Genomic DNA, 15,708 nt, shown 5'->3' with positions numbered 1-15,708 from the left:
GGTGTGTTGTCTCCCTTACCTCTGTCTGGTGGCGGGATTGGAACCTCAGGTTGTTTTCTGGAAGTGCTGAGCTCTCAGCTATGCGTTGCAGGCAGGGGAATGAACTCCGACTCTGACGATGCGAGTCTTTCCACCTTGGACGACGACGATGATGATTTCACGGAAACGATGCTACCTGACCAGTCGCATGGTCCCAACTCCCACACCCCCCTCCTCACTCCCCACTGCATCGCAGGTACAGTCCAAGTGTTTGCCCTCTGCTGCGTGTTTGTGCAGTACATTGCAGTACATTGCAGCACACTCACGCACAAATGCACACACAGCCATGCACACACATTCTGTGCAGTCTTACGTTTATTTGGTGATGTGGAGACGTGTGAACACAGAAAGTGTTTCCTGTGTGTGTGAAGCACTGAAGTTTGGGGCAGGGTGGATGTCTTCTTATGTTCACAGCAGTCTTCTTATGTCCACACATTTGAGGAACAGCTAACAGAAGACTCTTTTTGAAACATAAGAGTTATTATGGACTCGAAAGAAATTCGTCTTAAATGTGAACTCTTTATGGAGTTTTCATGAAATGAAAGAGGTGCCGAGTTGCATGGGAAAAATCTTCTTGTGACAGGTTTCAGTATCTTTAGGCTTTGTGGATTACCAGCACACTTTCTTTAGATTTGTAAAAATTATCCCAGAGCCTTACTATCATCTGACATCTGTCTTGCATTTCACTTTTTTTGTTCATCTAATTGAATTGCACAAACAATTTTTTTTTTTTTTTAAATCCCATTTTAAACCCCCTTCATTTCTAAAACCGTGTTTCATGAGAATTACTCTTGATGGTATTTGTAAATAACCTCCATTTTCAAGACCCCCTTAAATGCTCCAACTTATTGTCTCAATTTTTTTAAATTTTTACTTTTGCAATACAGGGAGAGAAAAAATTAATCCTACAGAAACATTCTTTTTAAGCTTTTTATTTTGATTTCCATAGTCTTCATTCAACATATTCTTAGCACATTGTCTTTCGTCTCTTGAATTTCCTTTAAAGATCCGTCACAGACCTGATGGAATCTTTGTTCTTGTGTGAAACTACACCTACAATGCATCATGATAATGTGTCTTTGCAGTACAAAGGAACCTCCCTTTTCAGATCCTTTACCTGTCAACACCCCTCCCTTTTAAAGACCCTTTACCTGTCAACACCCCTCCCTTTTAAAGACCCTTTACCTGTCAACACCCCTCCCTTTTAAAAATGTCAACTGTAAATTTACTGACATTTTAAGACTCTCCCTTTTAAGTTTAAACCCTGATTTTCTCAATCTTCTGTTTTACATAAAGTCGAATTCATGAATTGTCAATCCTTGAGGGGGGGGGGGGGGGGGGGGGCTGTTCTACGATGCTTTTATGGGCTCCCCTCATTGGTTTGTTGGAGGAAAAAGAGGCAGTTGTTATCCCTTTTCTTCAAAATATTGAGCAATATAAAGAAGAGACTGCAACATGAGATGGGTATATGTGGGTATGATGGAAGCTTGGAAATGTAAGAGTGTTCAAGCACTTCTCAGGAATTAATTCAGTGATTGAGAATTCAGATTTACTTAGCTATTGGTCACTCAGAAAAAACCCAGTTCAGACTGTGCATTCAGACCCTGAATGTGCCTGAAGTGCAATCTTGGATAGATGCTTAAAAGTGTTCTCTTTGTTTCTTTGCCCCTATTTTTCAATAGCCCATGATAGCAGCATAAACTAGTAATGGTGACCGGTGCATATGTATTGAGCTGTGTGTAGAAAATTGTAACTCTCGGAACCCATAGAGGAGCCTCTCGGAATATTGAAAAATGCTGTAAATAGAGAAATCATCCTTGCATTGGAAACAAATCTTACTTACTGCTCTGTTGTGGACCTGCTTTCTAGTTCAACTGATCTAGCAGAGAAGGGAAATGTGTGCAGAAAACTAACCTATAAGCTTATAGATAAATGGTCTGTAACAGGGATGTTGTTTGGCATTGGCAGTTGGCAAAACTGCCAAAATTTCTTTCAAATGGTCCCGCAGTGGGGCACTGCGGTTATGAAATTAAAGGCCCCTCCTGTTTTTGGAACCGCAGGAGCTTTCTAGTTTGCTGTTAGGTAGATTTTTGGTTCCTCTTTCCTGTCATGCTCTCTTTTTCTTCATGAATTCTTTTCTTTTTTCTGCCTTCTTGCTCATTCACCTGTATTTTTTCCAAAAATCTCTTCTCTTGCCGCTTGTCTCGCGATTCATGTATAGTTTAATCTGTTAGTGTTCTGATGTAAGTCCAGCAGTAGATAGGTTAAGCCTATTTTAACATACTGGAAACTGGTAATCTTCCAGTAGGTATTAATTTAGTTTTACTAAAGCCTGCTGGGACACAAGTAATGGGTTAGTGCATTTGTAAACAGGAATCGCTTGACAAGTGGCCCCCTTCATCCCCCCCTTCCTCGTCCTGATATGGCTCTGCGTAGTCGGCTGGACGTTAAGCAACAAATAAACAAACAAACAAACTTTCAAATGGTCAAACACCTTGTTGTCGTTTTGGTAGATGTGCCAAAGTCTTTTTCCAAGGTAGGGAAAAGGTGACACTAAGGATCCGATTGCTTTAAACTTCAAAAAATTGCTGAAACTTTTCTGGCCATTTTTGCAAATTTGCTGAAAAGAGTAAATACCTAGCAACATCCCTGTGAACAGTCTTGACTGTTACTTGACAAAAGTTCGTTGTATCTGCAAATAGGATAGCGATATAGTTTGACTGTTACATGACCAAAGTTGTGTGCATTGCTTTCACTCAGAAAAAGGTGATGGCTCCCTGGACGTGCGCATTGTGTGGACTGAGCAGTTCTAGCCTTACACGCTCACTTGGCTGTCTGTGTACGTGTTTTTGTGTGAACCACCACTTGTGTGTATGTTTTAAGCCATCCCCCTGCATTAACCACCACCCCCTTTACACATTTGGCTGCCTGTATACCTTTTTGTTTGATCTGCACCTGTGTGTATTTTAAGCCACCTCCCCAGCCTTAACTGCCACCCCCACCCCCTTTACACACTTGCTGCACAGCTTTGTTTGCACAAAATGACATTGTCTTATGTGTGTTTTTTCTTTTTTTAAGCTTTGACGTTGAAAGCCCTTTTAGGCGATCTGTTCTTGAGGTAGAGAGAGTCAGTGAGTTCTGTTTGGTTACTCTTGAGTGCAGTCCCTTTTCATGGCTATCTGAGATTTGAATCTGCTGAAGAAGAAGAAGAAGAATCTGCTACCAGGATGAACTTGTGTAAATCTAGGAATATAGATCACTCTCGTTGTGGGTGGATTTGTCTGTAATGGTTGAAGAAATTGGACATCTTCTGAAAGGGCATGTGTTGTGCACTGCTTTTTACTTAATCGAGCTTACCCAGAAATCATATGTCAACCACAAGTTTTATGAAGCCTGCATTAGACCTGAGCATACATTGCTGCCTTTTTTTGGTCATACACAGCACTTGTATTTTCAGCTTTAAAGACTGTTCAATTTTTTACTGTAAAATATATGGAAACATTTATGTGTATTCATTCGTGTACAAAGCTTTCTGTTTATGGTCATATCTGTCATGAGTATGTGCAGCTGAAAGAGAGAAGCTTTTGGACATCGTACCCATTGTATCTCCTTCCCCCACGCGCTCCCCACCCCTATCCCTATGCCTTCTTCATGTTGCAAACTGTACACTTGCTGCAGGTATCTTACCGTCCAGCTTGCTTACAACCTAAAGAACACATATTTGTCATCTCTCTCTCTCTCTCTCTTTCTCTCTCTCTCTCTCTTTTTCAAACACACACACACACACACACACACACACACACACACACACACACACACACACACACACACACACACACACACACACACACACACACACACACACACAGACACAGACACAGAGTTTGTTAGACAAGGCATTGTACATTAAACTTTTATCCTTATAAAATAATGGTATTTCCTTTATTCGTTTGTTCGTCGGTTCGTTTGTTCGTTTGTTCGTTCGTTCGTTCGTTCTCTCGTTTCTTTGTTTGTTCTCTCTCTTTTGTTGACACAGACACAGGCACTTCTATGGGAAGTCTTTTACCAGACACACTCTAAAGGATTTTCAAAGATTAAAAATAAAAAAAAGTCTTATTTTGTATTCTATTTGTTGTTGTTGAGACTGAGAGTCTTGGCCAATGTCTTGGCCATTCATTTACTCTAATATGAGTCATATGACTTTTGAATGACGAAATACAACAGCTTTTGAAGGATGCCATGACGGCATGATGCATAAGCTTGCAGTCCAGCACAACTGCAAGATTTTCAAGCACTTGTCTGCCACAATCTAGCACAACAATCAGTTTCTTGATGATTGATCAATATCCTTGTGACACACACTGAAGAAGAAAATCAGTATTCATGTTCTGTGTCTTCTGGCATGAGTCCTCTGAGTGGTATGTTTGTGTTTTTTCAGCGCTCAAGTTTCCAAACTTTCCATATTGAAAGTGGGCGGGTGAGAAGATTGTACAAACGCTGGGCATGCATGATTACTTTGGGTTGATTTCTTCCGTTTTATTTGTTCTGGCAGAAGCGTTTTACTTGCTGTTGCGTTGTGGCGTATTTGGTTGGTTGGTGAACGTTTTGTGATCAGTTCAGTTTGTGTTTCTAGCGCCAGAAGATTTTGGGTTTCAGGTGGTTTGTGTCCCAGCCAGAGAGCTTGTTTGAAATTTTGTTTTGTTCTGTGTGTAGGTTATGTTGTTGAATTTCAAGTGAAGATAGAGTGCAGTTTTTTTAGTTTTTTTAAACTTTTAATCTCCCTTTCTTTGACGGTTGATTTCTTTTGTGAATATTGTCGTTTATTTTGTTGAAAGTTAACCTTTTTTTTGTGCAGTAATAATTTAAAGTAATTTTTTTATGTGGTGATTCTCTTGTGAAGTATTGCTGTGTTTTCTTCTTTTCCACCATCACAAATTGCTGCTACATCAAATACACTTGATTGGCAATCCACTTTAACTCTTTGTTTATTTGTTGTGATGTGTTTAACACTGTGTTTACTTTAATTATAAAAGAACACACCTAAAACTCTGTTTGAACAAAGAACTTTAAAAGTCTTCGGTGTTGTGTTCTATTGTGCTAATTTTATTGGTGAGAAAAAGTCTGAAATTCAGTTTCAGCTCAGACCCCTTTTGGGTTTTTGTGTGTTTTCTCTCTTTTTTGTTTGCATGCATTCTTATTGGTTGTGATTAGCTTTGTTGATTTTGCTGCTTTCAGTCCTGTTTATTCTGACTTCTACCAAAATTTGCATGGGTTATTTTGAATTGGTCATGAGTAAATGCATGGTGGGATTTTGATGGAACATTGTTCATAACTTTGATGTATACATGTATTTGCATGGCGGGGTTTTAAAAGTGCATGCTATGGGGAGTAAAATGTGTATGTTAGCCCCAGTTCAATGAAAGAGCACAGTTATCTTCCGTGCCGTGCAACACAGCTGAAAGTTGTCTCTCTTCCATTTCAAAAGCGAAAAGTTGTCTCCCTTCAGGCCTGGGAATTTTACACCTTTCGTCGTAGTCTTTTTCTAATTGTGTAAGAAAAGAGCCTCCGTGTGCCCTTAAAAATGCTTAAAACGCAAAATTTTCCCGTCAGTACTCCCAAACCACTTTTACTCATTCCCAGGCCTGCCCTTGCAGTGTAGACTAAAAGTTATCTCTCTTGCCGTACAGTACAATTTCTCTCTCTGGTGCAGTTGAAAGAGTGTGTTGCTTTCAAGTGAAAAAGATGCAAAACCCTATCACAAATAAGTGCAAGTTTCATGATATTATTATTATGTAAAAACAACTGAGTGATGTTGAAGTGCCAATGACAAAATTGATAAAAAAGAGGGACAAATATTGCACCAACTTGGAATTTTGATTTAAACAGAATGTTTATTTAGACAACAGTCCAGACCTGTTTACACTACACATTGAGCGTAGTAAACTACGAATTTGAATAATATACTACGCAACTACGCAAGTCTGTAATTTTTTTTTTTTTCTTTTTCTTTTTCGTCTTTACACCTGTTCCTTGTCCCGTTGTGCTCTCACACCGCCCGGTCCCTGCACGCAAACGGTATTGTTTCGGCTACGCATATCACAATCCGTAATTTTCTTCATCTCCCTTGACCGATCCATTTTCCAATCCATGTTTTCGGCCAGCAGTCGTTTGCTGCGTGCAGCGCGTAAAGCGCCCACGGGCGTTGCGTTGTAGCTTGTTAATGCCGAATAGGCTTCTCCAAGCAAATGCCGGGCACAACTGAAAGCGTTACTGTCAAACCATGCGGGCGTTTCGACACAATGGCTGAACGCAGAGCACACGAAAGTGAAGATGAGAACTGTGAAGAAAATGACTCCGAAAGGCCACCGACCAAAAAGAAAAAGACGAGCAATGCGCCGAACCAAGTCTTTCTGCCAAAATATCATCAGGACTACCCATGCCTTGTCTTCGCGGAAAGGAAAACATCATGCTCATTGCACTGTCTGCAATTCCCATTTTTCCGTCAGTCAATCAATACATGTGGTAAAAAGTAGCAATCATTGTTCTTGTTGTTGTGATAGGTCGACGAGAAATTCTACACATTCAATTACAAAACTACACATTTGCCTCATTTTGCTCCCAGAAAATACACATGCAATGTTTTAGGGGTAAACAGGTCTGCAACACAGTCCGACATGATGCACACAAATCATATGGACGTAAAAGCAAGCTTACTGTTATGACAAGGGACCCTTCGGTTTTATTTATCCTCATTTACAGTTAAACCTATATGATTTAAAATGCATGTGAATTGTGGCTCATTTGCATGCAGAGCTATCATGGTTAACAGTCTTAGTTTAATTCTTACGGTTTACTAAATGATACTTTGTGCCAATCATCCTTTACCTTACAGTAATTCTATTTATTAAAGAACATTATTTATGAATTTATATAGTCTGAAGCTATTCACTCATAGTTGAGGGTGAAGCTGTGTGTATTCAAGTATAGTTGATTAGATATTTTGTTTCAGGCTGTAGTCTTTGATTAGGTCTATCAGACAGACGGTTCATAAAAGGTGCATATACAGCCCTAGTTAATATTACTTCATGCTTCAGAAATATTTTAGCCTGCCATATGAATTTCTAGAATGCTGGTAGTTAGGGATAGAATACAGCAGTTTTTCAGCAAAGCTAGCCAACCATTAGTCACAGCAAAGTCTTTGTTTTTGTGAGTATACAGGAGAACATAATGGGTTCAGTTAATTTATTTGATAAAGTACAAGTGTTATTTGGTAGGATTTGGAGTATCCTATAACTTTGCTTGTTTTTTGATCAGATCTTTTAAAGACGGACAGAATGCCTGAAAGTCTGAGAAAATGTTAGAAGACTTACAAATATAACCATATATACCAAGAATTGACAGCCTGTAACTCCTGAATCATTACTGGTATACGTATAATTATGTCAGAAATGCAGTAGAACTACTATATTTTAGTGTGTACCGTACTTTCCGGGTCATAAGGCGCGACTTTTTTCCTCGAGTTTGACCCCTGCGTCTTGTATAAGAAGGCCTAATCCGTGTATGAAATACGAAAAAAATCAAAGAGACCGCCTGAGTACCAGTCAAACAACTTGTGATAATGCATGTTTCAGCTACTAGGTACTACCCTGGCCAAGTTTCCTCTCAAGACATCAAAGAGACCGCCCCATAGGTTAAACTCGGTCACTGACCCCGGTGCAGGAAGTGTTTCCTCTCTCAGATCTATGACAGGGGAACCACCTCTCATAGCAAAAACTGGGTCATTGACCCCTGGGAAGAAGGTCAGTGTCTAAACAAGGCAACCCAGCTATCACAATGGACCTGCCTTTGATCTCGCTGCACACACAGAGCACACATATTTCCACTCTGTATTCTTCCTTTGATGTGCGGCTTATTTTCATTCTTCGACCGTTTGTTACCGGTATACTTTTTTAATTTTGGTGCGCCCTATCGGCCCCCTGCGCCCAATGGGTGACTGGATTACAATTTTGTTTAAAAAGAAGGGGGTGCGCCTTATGCGCTGTAGCGCCTTGTAACCCGGAAAATGCGGCAATGTTCTTGTGTGTATGTAATCACAGAAAAATCAATGTCGTGAAAGTAATGAACTGTTTTAGTGTTATCTCCCCCCCTAATTGTGCTTGAAGCGGACATACGCATGAGCATGATTTGGAAACATACAACTAATGAGGATACAGAATAAGAATGAGTTTTAAAAAGAAAAGGAGAAGTGTTGGAGTTTGCATTTCTTTTTATAACCTATCTTTTGATAATCTTTCGCCTGCTGATTAACCTGCCTGTCTTTCTTGCCGCAGAATCGAAGACGGTGGTGAAGGATGGAGCAGAAAGCAAGGCGGGAGTCGCTACCGGAACAACAACGGACCCACAGAGAGCTCCGTTAGCAGACATGGAGCCGGCGCCAGACACCACCATCCCCGCACCCCAACCACCCTCAGCAACAGTGGACTCTTCCACGTGGCCAGCCAGATCTGGGTCAGCGGCAGGAGTGACCGTTCCGCCAAGTCCCATAGTCAACCCTCTGGGCACCCCCTCCCCCACCTCCTCCACCAGTTCCTTTTCTGACGGCCGACTCAGTCCTACCAAGGGGGACAACCGAGCTGACCGTTTCCGACTAGAGCAGAGGAAGCTTCTCTGCGCCATCAAGTCTGACCCAAAACTTGGCATCGCAGGAGAGGAGGGGGAGGTAGGGATGAGCTTGGAGGGTGAGGACGCTGTGGACTCAGTCACAGGGGAAGACAACAAGGGGGAAGCATCGGCAGGTGATTCTCAGAAGCCTGACCTGTCGGTGGTTTCCGGCCACTTGACACCACAGCTGCTGAGAAAAGTGGGTGCAATGGCTTCGTCTGTTGCCACAGGCAAAGAGGGAACGAAGGATGCTGCGCTGGCAGAAAGTGGGGCTGGCTCTGTAAACACCAGCGAAAAGGAGAAAGGAGAAGCGCAAGGCAATAAGGCTGAAGTGGAGGATGCTGGGACAAAGGTTCCTGGCAGCCCAGCTCGCAGCGGGATACGACTGGGGACGCGATCGTCCTCTCCAAGAACAGAACTGTCCGCCACCCGCTCAGGCCTTCACCCTACAGGGGGTAGATACTCGGCCCTTTGTTCTTCCAGCAAGACGCGTTCCAACCCCACCACCACCACTGCAGCAGTGCAGCGTCGTAGCAACATCACAGGGCTGAATGGAAGCAACAGTCCTGTCCCGACCACCTCCTCTCCCTCTGCCCCCTCACGAACCGTAATGTCTCGCTACCCCCCTGCTACCTCCTCCCCCACTCTTTCAACATCGTCGCCTTCTCGACGACCCATCTCCTCCCAAGCTCCCACCTCTACCGTCCTGTCCAGATCTTCGTCTGGATCATCGACAGGTTCGTCCCCGAGACGACCGGCCTCGACTGCAGCCAGTCCCTTACGGCATAGCTTTGAGTCTTCACTGAGATCTTCTAGCACTGCAGGCCCGACAGACACCTCTGGGGTTCGAACTCGCCGTGCTTCCGGGGAGAAGGGAGGAGTAAGCGGGGTGGGAAGATCAAGCAGTGGATTGTCTGGTGGCAAAAACAGCGCAGGCAGTGATGGTACGGTTACTACCAAAGCCGGAGCGATGGGTGGTGGTGCAGGGAGTAGTGCTACCTCCACGTCCAGAACTAGCGCTGTTGGAAGAACAGCTTCAACAGGCGCCAGAAACTCCACAGGGAGCATCACTGGTATCAGCAAGTCTGCTTCAAGCGCTGGCACCACGACTAAAACTGCACCCGTCCTCTCTGGCTCCAACACTTCAAGTGCTGGTGCCACAACTAAAACTGCACCCGTCGGCACTAACCCTTCAAGTGCTGGTACCACAACTAAGACCGCACCCGTCCTTTCTGGCGCCAACACTTCGAGTGCTGGTGCCACGACTAAAGCCGCACCCGTCCTTTCTGGTTCTGCTGCTTCGTCAGTATCTGGTGCAACTGGCGCAGCTAAAACAGCCACAGGTACACCCAGCTTGGGTGCAGCATCAGAATCTGGAGCTGGCGTGACAGGTGGTGGCGGTGAGGGAGTGAGCCAACCTGCAGCTGCAAGTTCCGTGGGTGAGAAGAGCGTGGAGCGAAGGTCTTCTGAACGCAACACCAAGTCACAGCCTCGCCCCGCCAGGGATTTCAGTTCAGACCGCACGCCTCGCTTTGTTTAGCTTGCTGCATGGCGAGTCTTCAGCTGTGTGGAATTTTTGGTAGGCTGGTATGGTGAAAGTCGAGAACGTCTGAACAGTATTCCTGTAATAGAATTCAGATCGAAGAGAACTTTTAGAATGATTTTCAATATATATCTTGGTCTTAATTTCAAGTTTGTGGGAAGCTTGAGTACTGAGGAGTTGTGGAACAGTGAGGGTACCTTGAGGTTGTTCATAATGAGAACAGATGGAAGTGAGGGGGGTTGTGTACAAGCTGGAACACATGCAAAGAAAGTTTGACGTAAACACATGCGAATGTGGACAGACATGACTTACGTAAGACAGGAGGGAAAAGCCACATTTTATGAACACCAACACAAAGAGATCACTTGCCATTTTCAACTTTCGTAGCTAGAAGCATGTATCTTTGTGAACATAACTTTATACAGGGTTATCATGATATCCTTGTGCCTTGATCAGTATGTGTGTGCTTGGGTCAGGTGGCCCTTGAACAATGCAAACACCTAACATTCAGGACTGACTTCATTTTTTTGCCAAGTGAGTGCCAGTTACAGAGACCCTGGTATCTAGAGTTCATCTTGGAGTACAAATGTTGGTATGAAATTTGTGTTGATGTAGCCATGTCAGTGCCAAAGCTGACTTGTGTTAAATGTGTGCTTTTCTCAACACCCCATGAGATTGAAGAAGAACAATGCATAGTGAAAGCAGTTTCCAATTGACAGTGGTTGATGTGGTTACGATTAACTATGCATTTGCTAAAGTGGACACAAAACTGATTCGTGAGGGCTGGAGCCCACAGTACCAAAGGAAGCTACTGCCAATGAAAAAACTTCCGTCTCATTCACAGCAGTTTTGTTTATTCTTTTGCTTTCGTCAGTGAAACGGGGATACACAATAGCACTTGGTGTGTGATCGTGATTTTGCCCTATGCACAGTACTATGCAAGTTCTCAACATAATCCAAACAGGGACACAACTGGCAAGTGGGATTAATTTGTTTATGAACTGCAAAAATATCACCATGAAGTTTGGATGATTTTGTTTACATTATCGATGGTGTAAACTGTTAATCACTAAATGAACATGAGCGTTGTTTTTGTTGCAAATTTTCTGCGTCCCCAGGAACAGTGAATGAAACTTGCCATCGATTTTTTTTTCTTGTGTTAGATCGTTTACAAATCCAGCAATTATGCAATCAATGGAAGTGATATCTGCGGTAATGAGAGCATAAGTCAGCAGAAGTTGACATCATTGGAAGGCAGCCCCTCTGTCGAGCCATAATTATCACTGTCTGGTTGTTCTAATGGTTCTGGACGCAAATATGGAATTGTGCTGAAGGGTGTCTGTTGAGCTTGAAGTGGCGATGTTTGTCAATATAACACTTACCTCGACAGTACTATTCTTGCACATTATCTATTATAGGCCGAAAAAATTGGACAAAACGCTGAGTGGGTACAATTATCTCCCATAACCATGCGCCACCGTGGATCCCAAGCACTGTCCGAGTGCTTCCCCCTTACAGGATGTAGGTGGCGCGTCCTCTTTCTTTTTTCGCGCGTGTCAGACCGGCTGTGTTTCTGCTACGCTCCCGGATTATTTTGGACTAAGAGGCTCCTTTTCTGTGTGGACTATCACCTGTTGGATTATTGTGTGTTATTCCACTTCTGGCTTGAGGCTACGTTGTGTTTCCTTCAACTTGTGCCTCCGTTTTTGTGTGGCGGACTCGGCGTGCCTCCCGTCCTACTTCGTGGTGACCGGTCGTCTGCTTCTCGTTTCGCCGCATTCACTTGAGTATTGACCTAAATTCTTTGAATTTTGTTAATTCTCGGTCTTTAAGGGTACGTACAGGGCGAGGTAGGATGTCTCGTCCTGTTTTGGGCTCTGGTTCTACGGAACCAGAGTCTGCCGGGGGCAACCCTTCTCCGGGCGCCCAGCGTCATGTTTTACGCACGGAGAAGGGGATCTTTCGGCGCTCCGACTCTCCCTCCCCAAACGCTTTGCGTTTGCGGCGAGGGAGGGCGGAGAAAGCCTGTTTGAGCAAGCTCAATGCGAGCTTGCTCAAACAGGCTGGGCTTGAGCCTGGGACTTCGGGCGGGGCTGCGCCGTCGAAGGTTCGGGGAAGTTCGAGGGGAGAGAAAAAGCTTCTTTCTCCTTCTCCTTCAGTGGAACAGGCTTCCCCCCCTTCGACGCCGTTGTCCGGCCCTCAGTCTCAGGCTTCAGCTCCTCCCGGTTTCAAGCCTGGGGGGAAGGTTTCCTTCTCCCCCCTGGCTCGAATCCGGGGGCAGGTCGATTCCCAACCCTCTTTGGGGGTTGGTGAATCCGATCTAGGGGCTACTGGAGAGACTCAGGTTTTGACAGCCAACGGCCATACCACGTTGAAAACACCGGTTCTCGTCCGACCACCGAAGTTAAGCAACGTCGGGCCCGGTTAGTACTTGGATGGGTGACCGCCTGGGAACACCGGGTGCAGTTGGCATTAAAATCTTTCTTTTTCCGGTGCCTCTCCTGTGCCCTCCTCGGTTTCCACCGCTGTGGAAGCCAGGAGGGACACGGGTCCTCCTCTGAACTCCCTCGCTGGGTCGTCTGCTGCTGTTTTGACAGTAGTTTCGGCCTCCTGGGGGGGGAGATCGGAGGAGATGACGGGGTCTCTGAATTCCCTCCCCGCTGGGGTTGGGATGCGAATTGACCCCGTTCAGGGCGGTCCTGTGGGGGCAGGGGTTTCAGGCTTCGTGCCTACGACCACTGCTACTACGGTTCCCTCTGACGTCCGTGTGACTGGTGGCTGTCCCTCTTGAAACGCTCCGGCCGACTAGTTACTGGACGTGGAGGTGTTCGACAGAACGTGGTACTTCTGTCGAATGGTCAGGGCGACGGGAACATTGTTTCTGTTGCTCAGACCGACACCTCCGACCGGACCGTCTTGACCCCACGCCATTCCTTAGCGTCTGGTGTTCGGGTGACGGATGGTCCGGACCAAGGGTCCGGAACGTTCCAGGCTTACGGGTCGGGATCGAACCGGACCCACGGGTCCCGACTGGACTTGACCTCCGGGTTTGGTCCGGACGGGACCCATGGTACGGGACCGGATGGTACGGTACGGGTACGGGTCCGGATGGTACGGTACGGGACCAGTGTTTCGGTCGGGACCGGACCACCCGACCACCTCTGTTGGTCTGGGTGGTCTGGCACCGAACCGGAACACACCGGACCTACGGGTCCGGAGGGTACAGTACCGGACCAGTGGTCCGGTCGGGACCGGACCACTCGACCACCTCTGTTGGTCCGGGTGGTCTGGCACCGAACCGGACCATGCCGGACCTACGGGTCCGGATGGTACGGTATGTCCACGTCCGGACCGAGCCACCCGAACACTTCTGTGGGTACGGATGGTTCGGTACCGAACGGGACCTCCGGATGGTGCGGGACCGGACCGAATCTACGGGTTCGGATGGTCCGGTACCGGACCACCCGACCACCTCTGTTGGTCCGGATGGTCTGTCACCGAACCGGACCATACCGGACCACCGGACCTACGGGTCCGGATGGTACGGTAGGTCCACGTCCGGACCGAACACTTCAGTGGGTACGGATGGTTCGGTGCCGTACGGGACCTCCGGATGGTATGGGACAGGACCGGAACACCGGACCACCCTACCGGATCGGTCCGGACCACCCGACCACCTCTGTTGGTCCGGATGGTCTGGCACCGAACCGGACCTACGGGTCCGGATGGTACGGTATGTCCACGTCCGGACCGAGCCACCCGAACACTTCTGTGGGTACGGGTGGTTCGGTGCCGAGCGGGACCTCCGGATGGTGCGGGACCGGACCGGACCTACGGGTCCGGATGGTCCGGTGCTGGACCGGTGGTCCGGTCCGGACCGGACCACCCGACCACCTCTGTTGGTCCGGATGGTCTGGCACCGAACCGGACCATACCGGACTTACGGGTCCGGATGGTACGGTGTGTCCACGTCCGGACCGAGCCACCCGAACACTTCTGTGGGTACGGATGGTTCGGTACCGAACGGGACCTCCGGATGGTACGGGACCGGACCGGAACACCGGACCGGAACACCGGACCACCCTACCGGACCGGTCCGGACCACCCGACCACCTCTGTTGGTCCGGATGGTCTGGCACCGAACCGGACCTACGGGTCCGGATGGTACGGTACGTACGTCCACGCCCGGACCGAACCACCCGAACACTTCTGTGCGTACGGATGGTTCGGTGCCGAACAGGACCTCCGGATGGTACCGGACCTACGGGTCCGGACCTACGGGTCCGGATGGTCCGGTGCGGGACCACCCGACCACCTCTGTTGGTCTGGATGGTCTGGCACCGAACCGGACCACCGGACCTACGGGTCCGGATGGTACGGTATGTCCACGTCCGGACCTAACCACCCGAACACTTCTGTGGGTACGATGGTTCGGTGCTGAACGGGACCTCCGGATGGTACGGCACCGGACCGGACCACCCTACCGGACCGGATCGGCACCCCCGACCGGACCGGACCATTTCTTTTCTGATCAGACCCCATGGGTTCCTGTTCAGTCTATAAATGGCGGGGGTTCGTTGGCTGGGCTGACCCAACAGTCGCAGGGTTGTTGTTTTTCTCCCCCTTCGGCTGCTGGAGACGTTTCGTCTTTGGGGCAGGGGTCTTCGCGGCCTCTTGCTTCTGTGGGCGTTTCTTCACAGCCTGCTTCATCGCTTTCGGCTCTTCCCCCTCAAGCTCCCTACACTCCTGCTTTTGAGGAGTTGTCGGGAAGTGAAGAGGAGAGTGAGTCGGAGGACGATAGGGAGGAGGATCAGGGTCGCCCTGAGGTTAACACTGAACCTCTACCCTTGCCGGTTTCTGATGGAACTTCCGAAGCTATGCTTCGTACTTTCCAACAGTACATGACAGACATCACGCGGCGTCTTGACGTCACGGATGCCTCTCTTAAGCGTCTGTCGTCTAGTGTTGACACACAGGACGTGGACCCGGGGTCTGAGGACGAGAGGCAGGAGGCTCGTCCTCGCACAGCTAGAAGGACGTTTGAACAGTTTCAGGACGTCCTTCCCTGAGACGCCCTCTCGTCCTTTGAGTCCGCTTCGGCCCGGGCGCGGGAGGCTCACGCCGCGTCTGCCGGCGGCTCGTTTTATGAACGATCCGGCCGCCAGCAATTCGCGTTCCACCCTAGTCTAAGTGCCACGGTGGAAGCGGCAGCACATCGCCTGAGGAGTACAGATTCACGTGCAAACGCGACCTATGTTCCTCGGGAGGACGCGGGTTCAGTGCCATGCTTTCCTTCGGGAGGCGCACCTCCACTGTTTCCTCGTGTCCAATCTGTTTCGTCCCTCCCTTTTCCCTTTGACTCTCGAACTCTCCCTTTCCAGACTTCGAGTGTTTAGGGTGGGACTGACGGTGATGTGTTCGTTGGGGAGGTGCCTTCGGTCAAGAAGGTGGAACTGAGCTCTGCT

At 47.4% G+C, this 15,708-nt stretch overlaps 1 protein-coding gene and 1 non-coding gene across 6 annotated transcripts in view; both read left to right on the top strand.

The window, feature by feature from the left end:
* LOC138966350 (rho GTPase-activating protein 29-like) overlaps nucleotides 1-11,614 on the top strand; it is a 50,316-nt gene extending 38,702 nt beyond the window's left edge. For 3 of the 5 annotated variants that reach the window (XM_070338544.1, XM_070338545.1, XM_070338543.1), the window contains exons 28-29: nucleotides 92-235; nucleotides 8,370-11,614. In XM_070338544.1, the coding sequence (XP_070194645.1) occupies nucleotides 92-235; nucleotides 8,370-10,240 (2,015 nt within the window). In that variant the 3' untranslated portion in view covers nucleotides 10,241-11,614. Of the gene's footprint in view, nucleotides 1-91; nucleotides 236-2,799; nucleotides 2,879-8,369 lie in introns of all 5 variants that reach the window. The other 2 variants (XM_070338547.1, XM_070338546.1) reach the window with 2 other exon arrangements.
* Nucleotides 11,615-12,596: 982 nt separating this feature from the next.
* On the top strand, nucleotides 12,597-12,715 carry LOC138967876 (5S ribosomal RNA). The gene has a single exon (XR_011456053.1). It is a non-coding gene; the product is annotated as a 5S ribosomal RNA (ribosomal RNA).
* Nucleotides 12,716-15,708: the final 2,993 nt, after the last annotated feature.

The sequence above is a fragment of the Littorina saxatilis genome, linkage group LG5, assembly GCF_037325665.1.
Source record: "Littorina saxatilis isolate snail1 linkage group LG5, US_GU_Lsax_2.0, whole genome shotgun sequence".
Classification (NCBI taxonomy): Eukaryota; Metazoa; Mollusca; class Gastropoda; order Littorinimorpha; family Littorinidae; genus Littorina; species Littorina saxatilis.
The sequence above is the reverse complement of the archived record's forward strand: the minus strand, read 5'-3'. Positions and strand labels throughout refer to the sequence as shown.